The following is a 19,304-nucleotide window of genomic DNA, read 5'->3' as shown; positions in this document are numbered from 1 at the left end:
TGATTCTAATCCCTCTGGTGGGTGGGGCTTAGTCTCTGGATGAGATTAGAGGCAGCTGTGTGCCTGAGGGTCTTTAAGTAGCCTGTTTACTGAGGGGTGGGGCTGTGATCCCACCTGGATTGTTGTTTGCCTTGGGGCTTCTCAGTGCTGACTGACTGTTCCCAAAATGGCCACCTCCAGAGAAAGGCACACTGCTGAATATTCCCAAGAGCTTTGCTTTCAATGTCCTTCCCTCACAGCAAGCCACATTCACCCCTGTGTTCCCAGGATGTCCTCCAAGAGCTGCAGTCAGGTTTGACCCAGATTCCTATGGAGACTTTGCTTTGCCCTGGGACCCAGTGCACGTGAAAGTCTGTGTGTGCCTTTTAAGAATGGGCTGTCCATTTCCCCCAGTCCCGTGGAGCTCCTGCACACAAGCCCCAGTGGCCTTCAATGCCAGATGCTCCAGGGGCTCTTTCTCCCAGTGCCAGATCCCCACACATGAGAGTTTGATTTGGAGGTCAGAACTCTCACTCCTGTAGGTGAGTGTCTGTGAACTAGTTGGTTTCCAGTCTGTGAGGCTTCCCACCCAGGAGGTATGGGTTGTTTATATCACAAAATCACCCCTCCTACCTCTTGATGTGTCCTCCTCATTTTCTTCTGGAGTAGGATATCTTTTTTAAGGTTTCCAGTCCATTTGGGTGAAGATTGCTCAGCCTTTAGTTGTGAATTTTGTTGTTTTTAGGAGAGAAGTTGAGCTCCAGTCCTTATATTCCTCCATCTTAATCCCATTTCCCCAGAGTTGGTTCTTAAGAACAGAACTCTACAGCTTTCCCCAGGTGAATTGATTTTAATTGAAAGGAGTGTGGTAGCCACATATGACAGGTCCACAGGTAACATCATACTTAGTGGTGAAATGTTGAAAACTTCTCCTCTAAGGTCAGGAATGAGACAAAAGTGCCCACTCTCACTACTCCTGTTCAACATAGTTCCGGATGTTCTAGCTAGAGCAATTGAGCAAGAAGAAGAAATAAAAATTATCGGAACTGGAAAGAAGTAAATGCGTCCCTATTTGCAGATGATATGATTTTAGAGAGAGAGACTCCTAAAGATTCCACCAAAAAAAAAAAAAAAACTGTTAGAGGTAATCAACAAATTTAATAAAGTTTCAGGATATAAAAGAAACATGCAAAAGTCAGTAGCATTTCTGTGCACTAATAATGAATCATCTGAAAAAGAAATACAGAAAATGATCCCATTCACAATAGCATCAAAAATAATGGGAAGGATTTCAAGGCTGAGGGTCAAAAACAAGGGAGGTTTAAATTGTAAGCCATTAAGAGGAAATGAAAGGAAGAAAGTAAACTGTAGGCCAGTTAGTTTACCAGAGAGAATCAAAGAAAGAGACAGCTGTGAAGAGTCTTGAAAACAAACCCAAAGACTGGCCTCAAAACCACCTATACAAGAGGCCTGAACTTAATTGACTAGAAAAATTTATGCCCTGGGGTATTGTCAAAAACAATAAAGCAATTAGCCACCAATTAGTGAATCCTAAGAGCTGGGTGTGATACATACAGAGGCAGACAGCTTAATAGAGAGACTGTCAAAAAGAGCCCGGCTAAAAACTCCCAGAGTGATTATACACCTTCCTAAGTCTGTACCTTCAAGGAGTGAACCTTCAAGACTGCATGCTATGGAGAATATAGGCATCCTTAAAATAATCCAGCCAAATCTCTAAATAAATAAACAACAACAAATCTTGGATGAGGAGGGTGAAATTAGTATCCAAAATTACTTATCATCTCAAATGTCCAGTTTTCAACAAAACAACAAAATTATGAGAAATGCTTAAAAAAAAAAAAAAGGAAAATGTGACTCCTACACAGGGGGTGAGATGGAGGGAGGCAACGGAAACTACCTATGAGAGGACCCAAATAGAGGGCATAGCAACCACAGTTTTAGTAGCAGCTTTTATAAATATATTCAAAGAACCAAAGGAAACCATGATTAAAGAAGTAAAGGATTATAGGATGATAGTCTCTCATCAAATAGAGAATATAAATAAATAGAAATTACAGAAAAGAACCAAGTGGAAATTCTGAAGTTGGTAAGTAAAATAACTGAAATAAAAAATTTACTAGAGAAGCCCAAGCCATACTTAAGGGCACCAGCATATGCATATTTGGAGTACAAACAGAGGAGAAGAGAGAATGGAGAAGAAAAAATATTCAAATACATAATGATTTTTAAATTCTCAAATTTGATGAAAATATTAATCTATTCACCCAAGAAGCTTAATAAAATTCCAACTAGGATAAGAGCAAAGAAATTCACAAACAGACACATCATAATAAAGCTGTTGAAAGACAAAGACAGAGAGAAAATATGGAAAGCAGCAAGAGAAAAATAAATCATCACAATCAAGGGAACCCCAATAAGATTAACAGCTGACTTGCTATCAGGGAAAAAAAAAAAAGAGGCCAGGAGGTAGCAGGTGACCTATGCAAAATACCAAAAGGAAAAAAGTTATAAACTAAGGATATTATATCTAACACAACAATCTTTCAAAAGTCAAATCAAGACAAAGACATTCCCAGAGAAACAAAAACTGAGAGAATTTGTTGCTTGTTGACCTGCCTACAAGAAAGATAAAGGAGAATTTCAGAATGAAAGCAAGTGACCCTGGACAGGAATTCAAATCCACATGAAAGCACAGAGATCACCAGTAAAAGTAATTATGTAATTATAAGAGGCAGTATAAATGCACATTTCTTCTCCTTTTGTCCCTTAACAACATTTTACTTTTAAAAAGTAAAAGTAGAGAGTTCCCCTGTGGCACAGCATCTTAAGGATCCAGTGTTGTCTCTGCAATGATGCTGGTTCAATCACTGGCCTGGCACAGTGGGTTAAGGATCCAGCATTGCTGCAGCTGAGGCATAGATCACAGCTGCAGCTTAGATTCGATCCCTGGACCAGAAACTTCCATATGCCACAGATGTGGCCAAAAAATAAAATTAAAATAAAATAAAAAGTAAAAATACAGGAATCTGAAAGATAATTAAATTGTCATTAAGGCAGACTCTCCAACACCACCATATAATGCTTTTTCCTTTCTCAAGGGTACGTAATATTTTGGGTATTAGATATGTTACCATACAATCTGTGTGTCTCTTTCCCAGAAGATGAATTATACTGAAAAAAAAGAGAAACAATAGTTGAGGACTTAAATACCCCATTTTCAATAATAGAACAACTAAGCAGAAGACCAACAAAGAAATAGAAGATTATCGTCAACTAGACCTAACAGACATCTATGCAACACTCCAACAACTTTGGAATATACATTCTTCTCAAGTGCATAGGGAACATTCTTAAGGGTAGATGACATGCTAGGTCATAAAACAAACCTCATTAAATGTAAAAGGATATAATTAATGCACAGTATGTTTTCCAACCAAAATGGAATAAAATTAAAAATAAATAACAAAAAAAATTTGAGAAACTCACAAATATGTGGGAATTAAACAACACTCTTTTTTTTTTTTTTTTTTTGCTTTTTAGGGTTGCACCCTCAGCATATGGAGGTTCCCAGGCTAGGGGCTGAATAGGAGCTACAGCCGTTGGCCTACACCACAGCAACGTGGGATCCAAGCCATGTCTGTGACCTACACCACAGCTCACGGCAATGCCAGATCCTTAACCCACTGAGTGAGGCCAGGGATGGAACCTGCAATCTCATGGTTCCTAGTTGGATTCATTTCTGCTGCGCCACAACAGGAACTCCTAAGCAACACTTTCTTAAACAAAGCAATTGTAGGTATATATTTAGAATTTTGTGAAACTACCAAAGTGTTTTCCAGTGTGGTTTTACATTCCCATCAGTAGTGTATAAGAGCTCCAGTTGCTGGAGTTCCCTTTGTGGCACAGTGGAAATGAATCCCACTAGTAACCACGAGGCTGCAGGTTTGATCCCTGGCTTCGCTCAGTGAGTTAAGGATCTGGCATTGCCATGAGCTGTGGTGTAGGTGGAAGACTCAGATCAGATCCTGGGTTGCTGTGGCTGGGGCATAGGCCAGCAGCTACAACTCCTTTTCTATCTAGCCTGGGAACCTCCATATGCCCTAAAAGGAAAAAAAAAAAAAAAAAAAAAAAAAAAAAAAAGAGTTCCAGTTGCTGCACATTCTTGCCAACACTTGGTAAGGTCAATTTTGTTAATTTTATCTATTTCATTAGCTATCTAGAGGTATCTCATTGTGATTTTTAATTTGCATTCCTTAATAGCTAATTATGCTTAACATCTTTTCAAGCTTTTTTGGCCTGCTGTATATATTCTTTGGTGAGGTGTCTGTTAAAATCTTTGGTCATTTTTCTTATTGGGTTGTTGTTTTTTTAATTGCGATTTGAGGGTTCTTTGTATATTCTTCATACAAGTGATGTATCACATATGTGTCTGAAAATATTTCCCCCATCCCGTGGCTTGTCTTATTCACTCTCTTAAGTGTCTTTTAATGTGTCTTAGTTTGGATGAGACCCCACTTAATCATTTATTCTTTTATAATTTGTGCTTTTTGTGTCATATTTAATAAATTTTTGGCTACTCCAAGGTCACAAAGGTTTTCTCTTAAAAGTGTTATAGTTTTATAGTTTTTGAATTATAGTTTATAATTCAAACCAGAAAGGAAAGGATTGCTAAATCTGCTCATGTTAAAATTAAGACTTTCTGTTAATCAACACATCATAAAGAAAGTAAAAATGAATTACATTTTAAAAAGACATAACTAGGTGAAGATACATGTCATACATTTAATCAACAAAAGATTAGCTTTCAGCATACAGAAAAACCAAAAACCAAACCAAACCAAAAAAAAGATGACTATGAATAAGCACCCCCTAGAATATAAAGCAAGAATAGTTCCTAGTGCACTGGTAATATTATCTCTTTAGGTAGACTGATTGTGAGTATTGCATTTTATTTTTAATCATTATTTGTTAGATAGACATAAAATGTTTAAAATATTTTTATATAAAAAATAAAAGTTTTGTAGATTTTCAGTATTTAATAACTTGACAAAAATAAATGAAAAGAAAACAAAAAAGATTTAATAAAAATCTGACATTAGTAAAATGAGGAACTGATACATTGTAGAAATAAGAAGAAAAAACCAAAACAGAATGTTTTAAAAGTTTGATAAAATCTTCTGTTAAAGCAGTTCCCTTTGTGGCTCAGTGGTTAATGAACCTGACTAGGAACCATGAGGACACGGGTTTGATCCCTGGCCTTGCTCAGTGGGTTAAATATCCAGTGTTGCCTGAGCTGTGGTGTAGGTCGCACATGTGGCTCAGATCTGGCATTGTTTCTCCTGTGGCATAGGCCAGCAGCTGTAACTCCGATCTGCCCCAGCCTTGGAACTTCCATATGCCTCGAGGCCCTAAAAAGCAGGGAAAAAAAGGCCTCTGTTGAGCAGTATTAAGGAAAATAATGAAAAATGCATCAGGTTATATAACCATAGAAACAAAAGAAGTAACAGGAGTTCCCACTGTGGCTCAGCCATTGTGGCTCAGCAGAAACGAATCTGACTAGTATCCACGAGAATGCAAGTTCAACCCCTGGCCTCTCTGGCCTCACTTAGTGGGTTAAGGATCCAGCATTGCCGTTAGCTGTGGTGTAGGCCACAGATATGGCATTGCTGTGGCTGTGGTGTAGGCCATTGGCTACAGCTCGGATTCGACCCTTAGCCTGGACTTCCATATGCCACAGGTGTGACCCTAAAAAAAAAAAGACAAAAAAAAGTAGCTAGTACAGACTTATGAGGATTCAGACACTGTTCTAATTATTGTGTCATTTAATTTTCCCAAGGATAAGTATTGTGCCATTTAATTTTCACAGGAGTTTTATACATGAGATAGATTTTATTGTTATCCCTATTTCCCAAATAAAAAAACTTAGCACAGAGAGGTAAAAGAACTTCCTGAAGTTTACATTGCCTGTGAGTGACAAAGCTGGGATTGGAATCTAGGCATGTTTAATCATTCCTCCACATTGTCTTTCCTCAAATGTTTATCTCATAAAATATTAGAGCCCAGAAGATCCTTACAGACTACTTAATCCGTTTCTCTCATTTTATGGTAGAGGATATTTTGGGGGGTTGTCCTAAAAAATGGAACAAACTCTCTGGAGAGACTTACAGGAGTAAGTATAGATGGTGCTGACCTAGAGAACAAATACAAAAATTATAAGAGAATGCTATGTGCAACTCATGGCAGTAAATTTGAAAATCTAGAAGAGGAAATAATTTCTGAGCAAAATACAAATGACCAAACTGACTTATTTACTAAGCAGGGAAAAACCTCAACTGAAACCAATAATCATATATGAAATTGGAAGAGTAACTAAAGATTTACCTTTTATTTTTTATTTTTAAAAATTTTTGGCCATGCCCGTGGCTTATGGAAGTTCTCAGGCCAGGGACCAAACCCATACCATTGCAATGACAACTCAGGATCCTTAGCCTACTGTGCCACAAAGGAACTCCAAGATCTACCTTTTAAAATGCACTAGTTCCCATTGTGGTTCAGCGGGTTAACAACCTGACACAGTGTCTGTGAGGATGCGGGTTCCACCCTGGCCTTGCTCAGGAGATTAAGGCTCCAGGGTCGCCATAAGCTGCAGCGTAGTTCTCGAATGTGGCTCAGATCTGTCATTGCGGTGGCAAGGCTCCAGCTGCAGCTTTGATTTGACCCCTAGCTCAGAACTTCCCTATGCCACATGTGTGGCCCTAAAACAAAACAAAACAAAAAAAAGATAGAGAGAGTTAAAAAAAATAAAAAATAAATAAAAAACAGTCTCAGGTGGCTTTATAGCTGCGTATATGTAATTTGTAAAGAACAGATATTCCTGATGTTTTCTTGTGGCACAGAGGGTTACGTGTCCTGTGTTGTCACTGCAGCAACTTGTGCTGCTGATCTCTGGCCTGGGAACTTCCATGTGCCTCAGGTGTGGCTATAAAAAGAAAAAAAAACTCACACCAGTTAATAAATGAGATATCTGTGGCTCAGCAAAGCTAAGTAACTTGCCCAAGTTTATCCAGTTTGCAAGCAACTAAGCAGCTATTGGCCAGGAAAAAAGGTCAATAAAGATAATAGAACATCATGTAAGCTCTTGCAATTGTTGCTACAGTATCATTCAAAAAATTAGACAATCAAAAAACATTTTTAAGGAGTCGGTTTTTACAAAGAGAAGATTGTACAGAATGGGGAGGATTCCTCCAAGCAGTGAAGGTCTTCAAATTAGTTAAGGGGAGAACTTCATTATAAAGAATATAAATGTGGAGTTCCCATTGTGGTGCAGCGGAAACGAATCTGACTATTATCCATGAGGTTGCAGGTTCGATCCCCGGCCTCACTCAGTGGGTTAAGGATCCGGCGTTGCTATGAGCTGTGGTGTAGGTTGAAGATGAGGCTCGGATCCTGCATTACTGTGGCTACAGCATAGGCTGGCAGCTGTAGCTCCAATCCGACCCCTAGCCTGGGAACTTCCACGTGCCTAGGGTGCGGCCCTAAAAAGCATATGTGTGTGTGTGTGTGTGCATGTATGTATGTATATATGTGTGTGTGTGTGTGTATATATGTCAATTTGTAGTAATAAAATATTCACAAACTTGGAAATACAAATGAAACTTCTGAACAAAGTTGTGAGTAAATATTGCCAATGGCCCAATTATGCAACAAGAAGATAGTCCTCTCTTCTTTTTAGTCTCTGTGATGCCATCAGTTCTTCCTGTGGCAGGTAGATGCAGAAGCATCCACAGACCCAAGAGTACTCCCTATAAACAGGCAACCATGGGACTGTGTTCAGGTTGACCCTATATAAATTTCCCTCAGCTTTCTAAAGATATATGGTGTTGAATTGAGATCATTCCATTATTTTCCTACCCCAGACCTTTCTTAAAGCTTCTTTTACATCCTTGTTTCTCAAAGAGTAGATAAGGGGGTTCAGCATTGGGATCACCACTGTGTAAATCACAGCAACTGTGCGGTCTTGGGTCAAGGAGTAGCTGGACCTGGGGCGCAGGTACATGAAAAGAGTTGTGCCATAGAAGAGGCACACAGCAGTGAAGTGGGAAGCACAGGTGGAAAAGGCCTTGAACCTGCCCTGAGCTGAGTTCATTCTCAGGATGGTGATGAGAATCAAGAGGTAGGAGACCAAGATGGTGAGGGTACAGCTCAAAAGGTTGAAACCAGCAAAAATGAAGAGCAGGATTTCACACAGTGAGGTGTCCACACAAGACAGAGATAGGATGGGAGGTCCATCACAGAAGAAGTGAGTGACCACGTGAGCACCACAGAATTTCAGACTAAAGATACAGCTGGTATGGATTAGAGAATTGAGAAATCCCCCACTGTAGGAGCCCACAATCAGAGAGACACAGACCTCGGGAGACATGGAGATTGGGTAGAGGAGGGGGTTACAAATGGCAGAATAACGGTCATAGGCCATGGCAGCAATGAGATAGCACTCACTGGTGGCAAAACCTGCATAGAAAAACATCTGAGCCATGCAGCCAAGATAGGAGATCACTTTCCTCTTGGCCAAGAAGTTCAGCAGCGTCTGGGGGACAACTGTGGAGGAGTAGCAGAAGTCCAAGAAGGAGAGACTCTTCAGGAGGGAGTACATGGGGGTGTGCAGGGTGGCACTCACATGGATCAGAAGGAACATAATAAGATTCCCCACCAGGGTGATGATGTACATGCCCAGGAACATCACAAAGAGCAGCGTCTGGAGCCAGGGGTTACTGGTGAGTCCCAACAGCTCAAACTCAATCTCTTGGCTCAGGTTTGCCCCTTCCATATTTCTCCAGTGCTCCGCGATGTGGAGAGAAGGGACCACAGAAAATAAGGTGAAACTCCCAGGGGCTCTTCAATCTTCAGCTGAAGATTGTTCTCATTGAGGAAGTCTGGCTTTGTTGATGGAACTCTGTCATAAAGAAGGTCTCCTCTGCTTGGCTGGTTGATTCATTAGGAAACATTACTTGGCAGCAATGGGAAATATACACATTTTGGTCTTTTAAGGATCTTAAAAATTTCTGAATAATGAAATAGTTACTTACCAAATATTTATTGACCATCTTCCATAGGCTTAGCTCTGTGTTCTCTGCGTCAGGAATTCAAGAGTGTTTGACCTCAGAAAGTTTGTATTCTAGAGACAGTATATTTTGTATTTAGGCACATATGTTATGGCATCAGACCATCAAGGTTCCAAGCCTCATCACTAACTAGCTGTGTAACCTGAAATATTACTTAACCTCTCTCATTTTCAGTTTTCACATCTGCAAAATAGGGATAATAGCGCTCATCTCAAAAGATTGTAAAACTGTAATGAGTTGATTCACATAAAGCACTTGAACAAAGCATGACACATTAAGAATGTTAGCTTTGATTGCTCTTGTCGGAGAGATAGACAACACAAAATGAAACAATGATAAAATAAATAAATGAAACAATGACAAAATTTGGCTAGCAACCTACCACTAAACAATTTAGTATATCTGACAGAGACAGGTGTACTAAACAAGAGTGACTAAACAGGCCTTCAGAGGATCCTGAATGTTCTAGAGGAGTTGAAGATGGTTCATTGGCTCAGCTATAAAATTGTTTCTCTGAACTTGGCACAAGCCAGGCACTACTGTCGGCTCTAAAGGTCATGGGGGTTGGAATGTGGAGAGATGGGAATGGTATGAGGCTGTACACAGCAGACTGCGATCTTGCACTTGGGAGCATCAACCAAGGGGAAAATGTCATCCATCCTTCATGAAGACACCATCATTTCTAGTGAATGGATTCTCTTTATTCTCAAAGGCTGTTGGGGACAGCGGGGAAGGAACAGCCCCTCCCCAGGACTAGGGCTGTGTAAAAATGCCTTTTCTACTGAGATAATGAACAAAACCATGGATGCGTCAATTAAACACCACACTCCCTTCTGCTCCATTGGCTGCTCTGTTGCTGAATTACTTTTGGGCTCTGGAGTCTGTTAAATACCCTGTGCTCTTTGGCAAGGATCTTCTGTTGTGAAGACTTTTTTCTTTTTTTTTTTTCTTTTTTTCTTTTTTTCTTTTTTTTGGTCTCTTTAGGGATATACCTGCAGTATATAGAGATTCCCAGGCTAGGGATAAAATTGGAGCTGTAGCTGATGGCCTACACCACAGCCACAGCAACATGGGATCTGAGACGTGCACCACAGACCACAGCAATGCCAGATCCCTAACCCACTGAGTGAGGCCAGGGATCGAACCTGCATCCTCAATGATGTCAGTCTGCTGAGCCACGGCGGGAACTCTATGTTGTGAAGACTTTGAAACCAGCAGATGTGATTGGGGTGAGATAGAAAAGGACGAAATTGAGCCCCCTTCTCCTGCCCTCAGGAGAGTAAATGAATAACATAGCTGTGAAAAGTGTTGGGAGGATTCCAGAGAGGAAAGAGCTGTATCAAACAGGCAAAGATTCTGGTTTATCCTACTGGCAGTTTCCAGAATCAGCAAACTGTCAGATAAAAGACTCTGGACATATGGATAACTAAATTTAGCTGTCAAGTAGGTAGTGAATGTGCTGTGGCTGTTGATAGAACACTGTGAATAATGACAAGAAGAAAGCACTAAATGCTCAAAGAGGTAATCTGCCCTAATGAAGGTGAGACACTTAAAATATGAGAGAGCAAATCTGAACACAGAGCATTGGTAACTTCTTTTAGAGCACATAGAGCATAAGTGATTTATTTGGTAACACTGAGATGTAACAGTCAGCCATTCTTAACCCAACAGCTGCTAGTTTATAACAAATCCCATCAGTGCAAGAATGTGGATAGCCCTAGATTTGGGTTGCAAATATCATTGGCCCTATTGGTGTCAAAAGCAAACTCAGCTTCAAGGCAAATTATAAGAACTTTTAAGAATTGACTGTACAAATCCCAGGATGCAATAATTTACAGGAACTTCAAGGAAGTTCGGGAATGGTAGAAGTAAAGTAGAACTTCTTTAGATCCAGCTTCACATCTTCTTTCAATAGACCATTTCAGCGTGGGTAAAAGGTCTTTAAGGATCTCTCTAATTAGAAGAATGGACAAAAACAGAGAAGAGTAGGAATAGGGCCAACACTCAGGTGCGGACATGGGATGGTATAGGGTAGGGTGATGGATAACACAATGGGTATTTGAGCAAAGCCTCCAGGTTCATTACTTGCTTTAAATCCATTCTCTCTGTCTCTTCTCCTCCCCTTTCGTCTCACTTTTCCGGTCTGCACTAAACTCAAAACTATTCAAACTATAGAGCGTTAGTGAAGCAAGGGATTATGGAAAAACCAACATCTCTGACAGTCTTTCAAAGGATGCTGGAGTAACCACTAGATCTGTTGGCTGCAGTCTGTACCTGTGAATGAAAACTAGGAAGAAAACTTGAGTAGTCCTATCATAAGAAAACAGCTTGTGGAGAGTCTAGGAGTGAGAGCAGGTGCCTGGGGCCTGTAGATGAGGAATGAGTAGTCAAGTGGCTTGTTTTTGCCTGCCTCTTTGCTCTCCTCCTTAGGATAGCAGAGTGGGAGTACAATGAAGTACAGCTACAACCAAAGAGAGCAGCCAGTATCTCTGAGCAAGAGTGATCCCAAACAATGGTTCTTAAACATTAAGGTGCCCTGCTGAAGGTTCACTGGAGAAGCTTGTTGCATGTGCAGATTCCAGGTCCCAACCTGAGAAAATGTGGTCTAGTAAGTCTACAGCCAGACCCCATATCTAGTGAATCTGAAATTGCTGGTCTCTGAGTACTTTGAAAAACACTAAACCATCGGGTACCTTCAGGAGCAAACAGATCTTCCTCCTGAGCCACAAATATCCTTTTCTAAGTTACTAGAATTCTCCATGTCTTGGCAAATCAGCCTATGGGTAGGATTGCTGTCTTGGACATTCCCTTCCTTACAGATTATATATCAGTAGTTAACACTTCCCAGAAATCTGAGTATTACCTGATGATAATCAAACACCAGTGAATTTCCTCCTTTGAGGTTGCTTGAGATGTTCTTAAGCAAACCATGATTCCAATAAGGCAAGTGACTTGGTGGCAGAGTGCTGCTCTGGTGATCAGAGCAAAGTTTCACTAGAAAAACAGTTAAGACAAAACCAGGCTCATTGGATCCATAGATTGAATCTGGGGATCAGAGCCTGCTACTGATTTTAACCTCTCACGTGGTGAGGGGAGTGAGGCAGCCCCCTCCCTGAGAGGCACTCACAACTGATCCCGTGCTGAAGAGAGACATCGCAGAGCCATCTTTTTCCCTGGGTGGCCCATCAGCTGTCAGCTGGGAGGATGTTGGGTTCACTGATGAGGGCTAATCAGGCAGGTGAAGAAGTGAGAATAATTGGCCCCATGTAGACCCATTACTGAGTTTGCAAAGCTACTGGCATCTCCAAGAGTCTCTACCCTTGAGGAATAAGATGATTGGGAAACTGTGGATGAAGAGGTTGGATCCATACCAGATCTCTGCCAATACACTGATTATTAGCCCCAAAGGACTTCTCTGCCTCACCCCCAAACTTTTGTGTAATTGTTATCTATATTTTTTCTATGCTGGAAAACCAAGCTTTTATAGTCTTTCTTTCTTTTATGCCAGTTTCCCAGTGTACACTGTGACCTGGATTACAGCTGAGGTCCTCTCTGCCCATCAAGATCATAATAAAATTAGAGGTATGTGACTTACTTCCCAAATACTTGGGGATTTTCTAGGGATCGTTCAGTTATTGATTTCTAATTTAATAGCATGTGATCAGAGAACATACTTTGTATGACTTGAATGCTTTTGAATTTATTGAGACTTGTTTATGGTCCAGAATATGGTGTATCTTGGTGAATGTTCCATGACCAAAGAATATATATTCACGTAGTCTATAATTGTGGATTAGGTCATGTTGCTTGATAGTGTTACCCAGGTCAACTATATCCTTTCTAATTTTCTGCCTACTTGTTCTATAAAGAATTGAAAGGGGAATACATTGAAATCTCTAACTGTAATTGTGAATTTATTTTTCCTGCTGTTTTTTCAGTTTTGCTTCATGTATCTGAAGTCTGTTATGAGGTGCATAAACATTTAAATTGCTATATCCTCTTGATACATTTCCTCATTTATCATTATAAAATTACTTTCTTTAGGCCTGCTAATATTTTGATCTGAAATATACTTTTCTGAAATTAATACTTTCACTACCATTTTATTTTGATTGCTTTACCATGGTACATCTTTTTTCATCTCTTTACTGTTAACCCTTTACTCTCAACTTCTCTGCACAATTATGTTTGCAGAATTTCCCCAAGCAGATCTGAAATCCTAGTGTTCTAGGATGATAATATGCCTGGAAAATTGATTTCAGATGTAACTTCATTCAAAGTGAACATTCAGGAATATTTGAGGACTTTATCAGAAGAGCTGGTATGGGCTAGGCAGGAAATCAAACCAACCCCATGAAAGGCAACTTTGCAAAGGATGGGATGGGATCCTCACCCCAATTAGATGGTATCATAGGCAGCTGAATGCTGTTGTGTAGTCCTGAAAGTCAGAAATAATTGTCCCATTAATAGAGTGATGCTGTGTCTTTTCTATGCAGCATCTTTATTCCATTGATTTCACATATCCTTTACTTACAGTAGAGGAATTTGTGCCCTTTATTTCTGTCTCTTGGCTTGTTTCACATTAAAATCACTTTGGTAAACCAACAGTCAAAATTTCAGGTGTGTGTGGCTTTTATAAGCAGCATCTATCTAGAATATTCTCTTTTAATCAATCAGAGAGTACTTCTGTTTTTATATAGGTGATATTTGGGGGCATTGGATTTTTGCTTTTCTTTCTTTTAAAAAAATAACTTTGGAGTTCCTGTCGTGGTGCAGTGGTTAACGAATCCGACTAGGAACCATGAGGTTGTGGGTTCGGTCCCTGCCCTTGCTCAGTGGGTTGATGATCCAGCGTTGCCGTGAGCTGTGGTGTAGGTTGCAGATGCGGCTCGGATCCCGCATTGCTGTGGCTCTGGCGTAGGCCGGTGGCTACAGCTCCGATTTGACCCCTAGCCTGGGAACCTCCATATGCCGTGGGAGCAGCCCAAGAAACAAAAAAAATAAAAAATAAAATAAAATAAATAAAAAAAATAACTTTGGGGGATTTCTGGTATATTGAATTTGTTTTGATTTCTCACTTTGATTTTTCCATTTATCATATTTTTTCCTATTTACATCCCTCCCCCACCTTCTGACCTTATTTCTATTTCCTTTTGGATTAAATTTTCTTTGTTTTTCAATTTATGTTTTCCCCCATTGCTGGTTCCTCTATTTCTATTAGTAGCTATCCTTAAACACTTAATATTTAATTTAACAAAGTCTATCATATATATTTAATTCCACAAGTTCATAGTGGTAGCTAAATTAATTGGTCACTAGCTTAGTTATCCATTGCCACACAAGAAATTATCTCAAAATTTAGGAGTTTAAATCAATAAACATTTTATCTTATACTCTTGGAAGGGACACAGTACTATAACTTTTGCAGTATCTTATTGGTTACACATGTCAGTCCCATTCAGTAGACTACACAAGGAGGGGGGGAGTTCCCATTGTGGGGCAGTGGTTAATGAATCTGACTAGGAACCATGGGGTTGCAGGTTCGATCCCTGGCCTTGCTCAGTGGGTTAAGGATCTGGCGTTGCCATGAGCTGTGGTGTAGGTCGCAGATGTGGCTCGGATCTGGCATTGCTATGGCTTGGACCTGGCATTGCTGTGGCTCGGATCTGGCGTTGCTGTGGCACTGGTATAGGCTGGTGGCTACAGCTCTGATTAGATTCCTAGCCTAGGAACCTCCATATGCCACGGGAGCAGCCCTAGAAAAGGCAAAAAGACAAAACAAACAAACAAACAAACAAAAAACAAAAACAAAAAAACTACCCAAGGGCATCAATACCACACAAGCTGAGAATCACTGGGACCATTTTGAAGACTGGCCATTGGAGTTTGTGGGGCAGTAGTTTAAGAATCCAACTGCAGAAGCTCAGGTTGCTGCAGAGGATTGGTCCAGTCCCCAGCTCGATGCAACAGAGGTCACAGCTGCAGCTTGAGTTTGATCCCTGGCCCAGGAACTACATATGCCCCCGGCTGGTCAAAAAAAGAAAAAAAAAACCAAAACAAAAAACAGGACTGGCTATCATATTCCGCCCTCAGGCCCTCACTGATTCAAATCCACTTTACATATGAATATATAATCAAAAATATATTTGCCCCCTCCCCCAAACCTCAAAATTCACATTCCATTACAGTATCAGCTCAAGGTCCACAATCACATCATCCAATTAGGTACAGGTATAGATGAGGCGCATCATGTGTGGTTCCTTGCATAGTTTCTTGAGTAGAGCTCCTCTCAATCATGAGACTGGTGAGCTCAACACTCAAGTTACATCTGGCTTCTACACACACAAAACATTTGATAGCAGGACAGGTATAGGATAACTACTACAGAAAAAATGGGGGTGGGGGAAGATAGCACACAAGAGCCACTGAGTCACAAAAATTGTAAAATCCAGGAGGACACTAGTTGGCAGTTCCTTGATTAGGACTCAGATGATTAGGACTCAGATCCTAATATTTGTGGCTCTTGGCTTCACCTCTGAGATCATAGTTCTGCCCACTAAAGTACCCATCATTTTATATGAAAGCCAGCCTGTGTTTGTAGCTGAGTAGTTTTCTTAGCTTGCTTCCTGTCTAAAGGAATTTGGCGATTGGACATCTTCTCTTAATTTTCTATAGTCTTACAGTTCCAGCAGGTGCCACCATGGCATTCTTAAAAACTTTGAAGGTCTTCTATGAATCTTATTAGGATTTATCCAGATCAGCAAAAATCACATTAAAAAATCTCTCTGTGATTAGGCTCTGCCTTGAGCCTCTGCTGAGATGGCTGAGAGCCTACACTCTGAAGCTTCCTAGAAGTTCTATTGCTTGACTGAACTATTCTTTGAGGCTCCACCTTGGAAATTCTTAAGGTTTTTTGTTTTTTGTTTTTTTTTTTTCTTTTTACAGCTGCACCTGCAGCATATGGGAGTTCCCAGGCTAGGGGTTATATCGGAGTTGCAGCTGCTGGGCTAAACCACAGGCACAGCAATGCAGGATCTGAGCCTTGGCAACACTGGATCCTTAACCCACTGACTGAAGCCAGGGATCAAACCTGAATCCTCATGGGTTGGGTTCATAATCCGTTGAGCCACAGTGAGAACTCCCATCTTCCTAAGGTCTTAAAAAAAGATTTTACTGTCACTCTCAGCTTTTTGTCTTTAGACAATGTTTTCCCTAGACTGCCCTAAATTTGATCTTTCCCACTCACCATTTGTTAGTGTCGACACCCTTCCTGAAAACTTCCTTAGCTAGAGTGTCCATTTCATTAGGTACATTTTCTACCAACTACGTTACTACAGGCAACAGAGTTACTAAGCTTTCTACCACTACGTAATAAAGATTTTTTTTCCTTCAATTTCTGGTAATACTTTCCTCATGTTTATTTAAGTCCACACTGGAAGCCTTCTCAGAATTTTGCTAGCAGTGTCTTCAAAGTCTTTACACCTGTCACTGATCCTTTCCTCAAAGTTCTTTTGGCTTCTTCTCACTGGCAAAGACACTCTAACTTATTAAGATTTTTGCCTGGTCAACGTCTCATTTCCATGTATCAAAGTCTGTATTAGTTATCTATTGCCATGTAACAAATAGTTCCAAAATTAAGTAGCCAAAACCGTAATAAACATTTAGTATTTCTGTGGGTCCTAAATTTGAGAGATCTTGGCTTTCTTATGAAGTTGCAGTTAATATGTCAATTGAAGCTGCTGTCAATTGAAGCTTTGGAGGATCTGCTTATAATTCACTCACATGCTGGTGCTGATGGTAATTGTTAGCAGGAGGCCTCATGTGTTCTACTGGCAAGTCTCTCCACAAGATCATTTAAGTGTCCTCCTAACATGATGAATGCCTCCCTGCAGAGGAAGTGAACAAACAGAGTGCAAATAAAAAGCCAAATGTATGTTAAGAACTTGGAAGCCTTAGAAAGCACACACCATAATACAATATCCTGTTAGTTACTCAGGTCAACCCTACTAAGGGCCGGTAAGGATCATTGGGGCCTGGCTATCACATTTGGAAGCTGAACACTAGGATATAAAAGGAAAGAATCAGGAGTTCCTGTCGTGGCTCAGTGGTTAACGAATCTAAGAACCATGAGGTTGCAGGTTCGATTCCTGGCCTGCTCAGTGGGTTAAGGATCTGGCATTGCTGTGAGCTGTGGTGTAAGTTGCAGACGCGGCTCAGATCCTGTGTTGCTGTGGATGTGGTGTAGGCCAGCAGCTACAGCTCCGATTCGACCCCTAGCCTGGGAAATTCCATATGCCGTGGAAGCAGCCCTAGAAAAGACAAAAAAGACAAAAACAAATAAATAAAATAAAAGGAAAGAATCAAACATTTGTTCTGCATCTCCTGTGTAAACCACTGCATCTAAACTGTAAAGACCGGAAGTTCCCCTAAGGCACAGTGGGTTAAGGATCTGGCATTGGCATAGCCATGGTGCAAGTCACAACTGTGGTATGGTTTTGATCCCTGGCCCAGGAACTTCCACATGCTGTGAATGCAGAAAAAAAAAGTATATATATATGCACACACAAGGAAAAGTTGAAAGTAAAAAATGAATATATATATATATAATGCATATTTTATCCAAAAGAAAGCTGGTTTAGCTATACTAATATCAGTTACAGTAGACATTAGGGAAAGAACATTTCAAGAGAAGAATTTCATAATGAGAAGTTCTGTTTGTGGCTCAACAGGTTAAGAACCTGACTAGTATCCACTGAGGATGCCGTTTCAATCACTGGTATTGATCAGTGAGTTAAGGATCCGGTGTTGCCATGACCTGTGGTGTAGGCCAGCAGCTGCAGCTCTGATTTGATCCCTAGCCTGGGAACTTACATATGCCACAGGTGCAGCCCTAAAAAAAAAAAAAAGTTTAATTTCATAGTGAAAAAAAGGCCCAGTCCAACAGGAAGATGTAATAATCTTAAATGGCATGCATGTAATAATACAACCTCAAATATACACAAAGTAAATCATGACAGAACATAAGGCAAAACAGATTAAATTGCAATTATAGTTGGAGATTTTTCACAGTTGTCAGTAAATAATGGGACAAACAGACAGAAAATCACAAAGGATATAAAGGACATGAATAAGTGACTAGTGAAACTGACAAAAAACACTGCATCCAAAAACCACAAAATGCACATTCTTTTCAAGTATATATGGATAGTTGCTAAAATGGAACATACCTGGCAATAAGGTAACTCTTGACATAATTCAAAAGAATGAAATTATACAGAGTATGTTCTCTGATTGAGCTACAAATTTAAAACGATAACTATAAAATCATGCTCAGAAATTAAACAATAGACAAGAAATTAAGTGGTAAGTTGACTTCTAAATAACTTGAGTCAAAAGGGAAATCAAAATTGAATAAGATACAACAAATATTAAAAAGATAAGAGAACATTACGAGCAATATTATGTCAATAACTTTGAAATTTAATTAAAATAGATTTTGTTTGTTTGTTTGCTTTTTACAGCTGCATCTGTGACATATGGAAGGTCCCAGGTTAGGGGCTGAATCAGAGCTACAGCCACCAGCCTATACCACAGCTATAGCAACACCAGATCCGATCCGAGTATACAACCTACACCACAACTCACAGCAATTCCAGATCCTTAACCCAATGGGTGAGGCCAGAGTTTGAACCCACATCCTCATGGATAGTAGTCATGTTCATTACCAATGCGCCACAATGGGAACTCCAAGAAAAATATTCTTAAAGAACATAACTTACCAAAACAAAGAGAAAATAGATAATCAGAATAGTCCTAAAGCTTATAAAAATTTAAATTCATTATTAAAAATTTCCTACAAAGAAAACTCTAGGCCCAGATGTCCATTGACAGATTTTAAAAAGTGGTATACGTACCTAGGAATAAACATAACTAAGGAGGCAAAAGAGGAGTTCCCGACATGGCTCAGCAGTTATCGAACCTGGCTAGGATCCATGACGATGTGGGTTCAATCCCTGGCCTCGATCAGTAGGTTAGGGATCTGACATTGCCGTGAACTGTGGTGTAGGTCAAAGACATGGCTTGGATCCTGCATTGCCGTGGCTGTGGCATAGGCCAGTGGCTACAGTTCCAAATCGACCCCTAGTCTGGGAACCTCCATATGCCATGGGTGCAGCCCTAAAA

General features: G+C 40.2%; 1 protein-coding gene and 1 long non-coding RNA gene across 2 annotated transcripts in view; one reads left to right on the top strand and one right to left on the bottom strand.

Annotated features, from left to right (window-relative positions):
* Positions 1-14,153, top strand: part of LOC146401713 (uncharacterized) — a 38,206-nt gene extending 24,053 nt beyond the window's left edge. Inside the window, exon 3 of the long non-coding RNA XR_014810911.1 lies at positions 12,631-14,153. This is a non-coding gene — a long non-coding RNA (uncharacterized LOC146401713). The remainder of the gene's footprint in view (positions 1-12,630) is intronic.
* OR5AU1 (olfactory receptor family 5 subfamily AU member 1) lies at positions 7,892-8,842 on the bottom strand. Its single transcript, XM_084969323.1, has one exon. It carries the CDS (start codon positions 8,825-8,827, stop codon positions 7,892-7,894), a length of 936 nt encoding a protein of 311 aa, XP_084825449.1. The 5' UTR covers positions 8,828-8,842.
* Positions 14,154-19,304: the final 5,151 nt, after the last annotated feature.

Source organism: Sus scrofa, chromosome 7 (genome assembly GCF_054392235.1).
Source record: "Sus scrofa isolate SSC_HxYL_T2T_F1_AM1 chromosome 7, Sscrofa_HxYL_maternal_Yorkshire_Landrace_v2.0, whole genome shotgun sequence".
Classification (NCBI taxonomy): domain Eukaryota; kingdom Metazoa; phylum Chordata; class Mammalia; order Artiodactyla; family Suidae; genus Sus; species Sus scrofa.
The sequence above is the reverse complement of the archived record's forward strand: the minus strand, read 5'-3'. Positions and strand labels throughout refer to the sequence as shown.

What these genes read in the sequence shown, in the direction of transcription:
- OR5AU1 (XM_084969323.1), bottom strand. Translation starts at nt 8,827, where the DNA reads ATGGAAGGGGCAAACCTGAGCCAAGAGATTGAGTTTGAGCTGTTGGGA.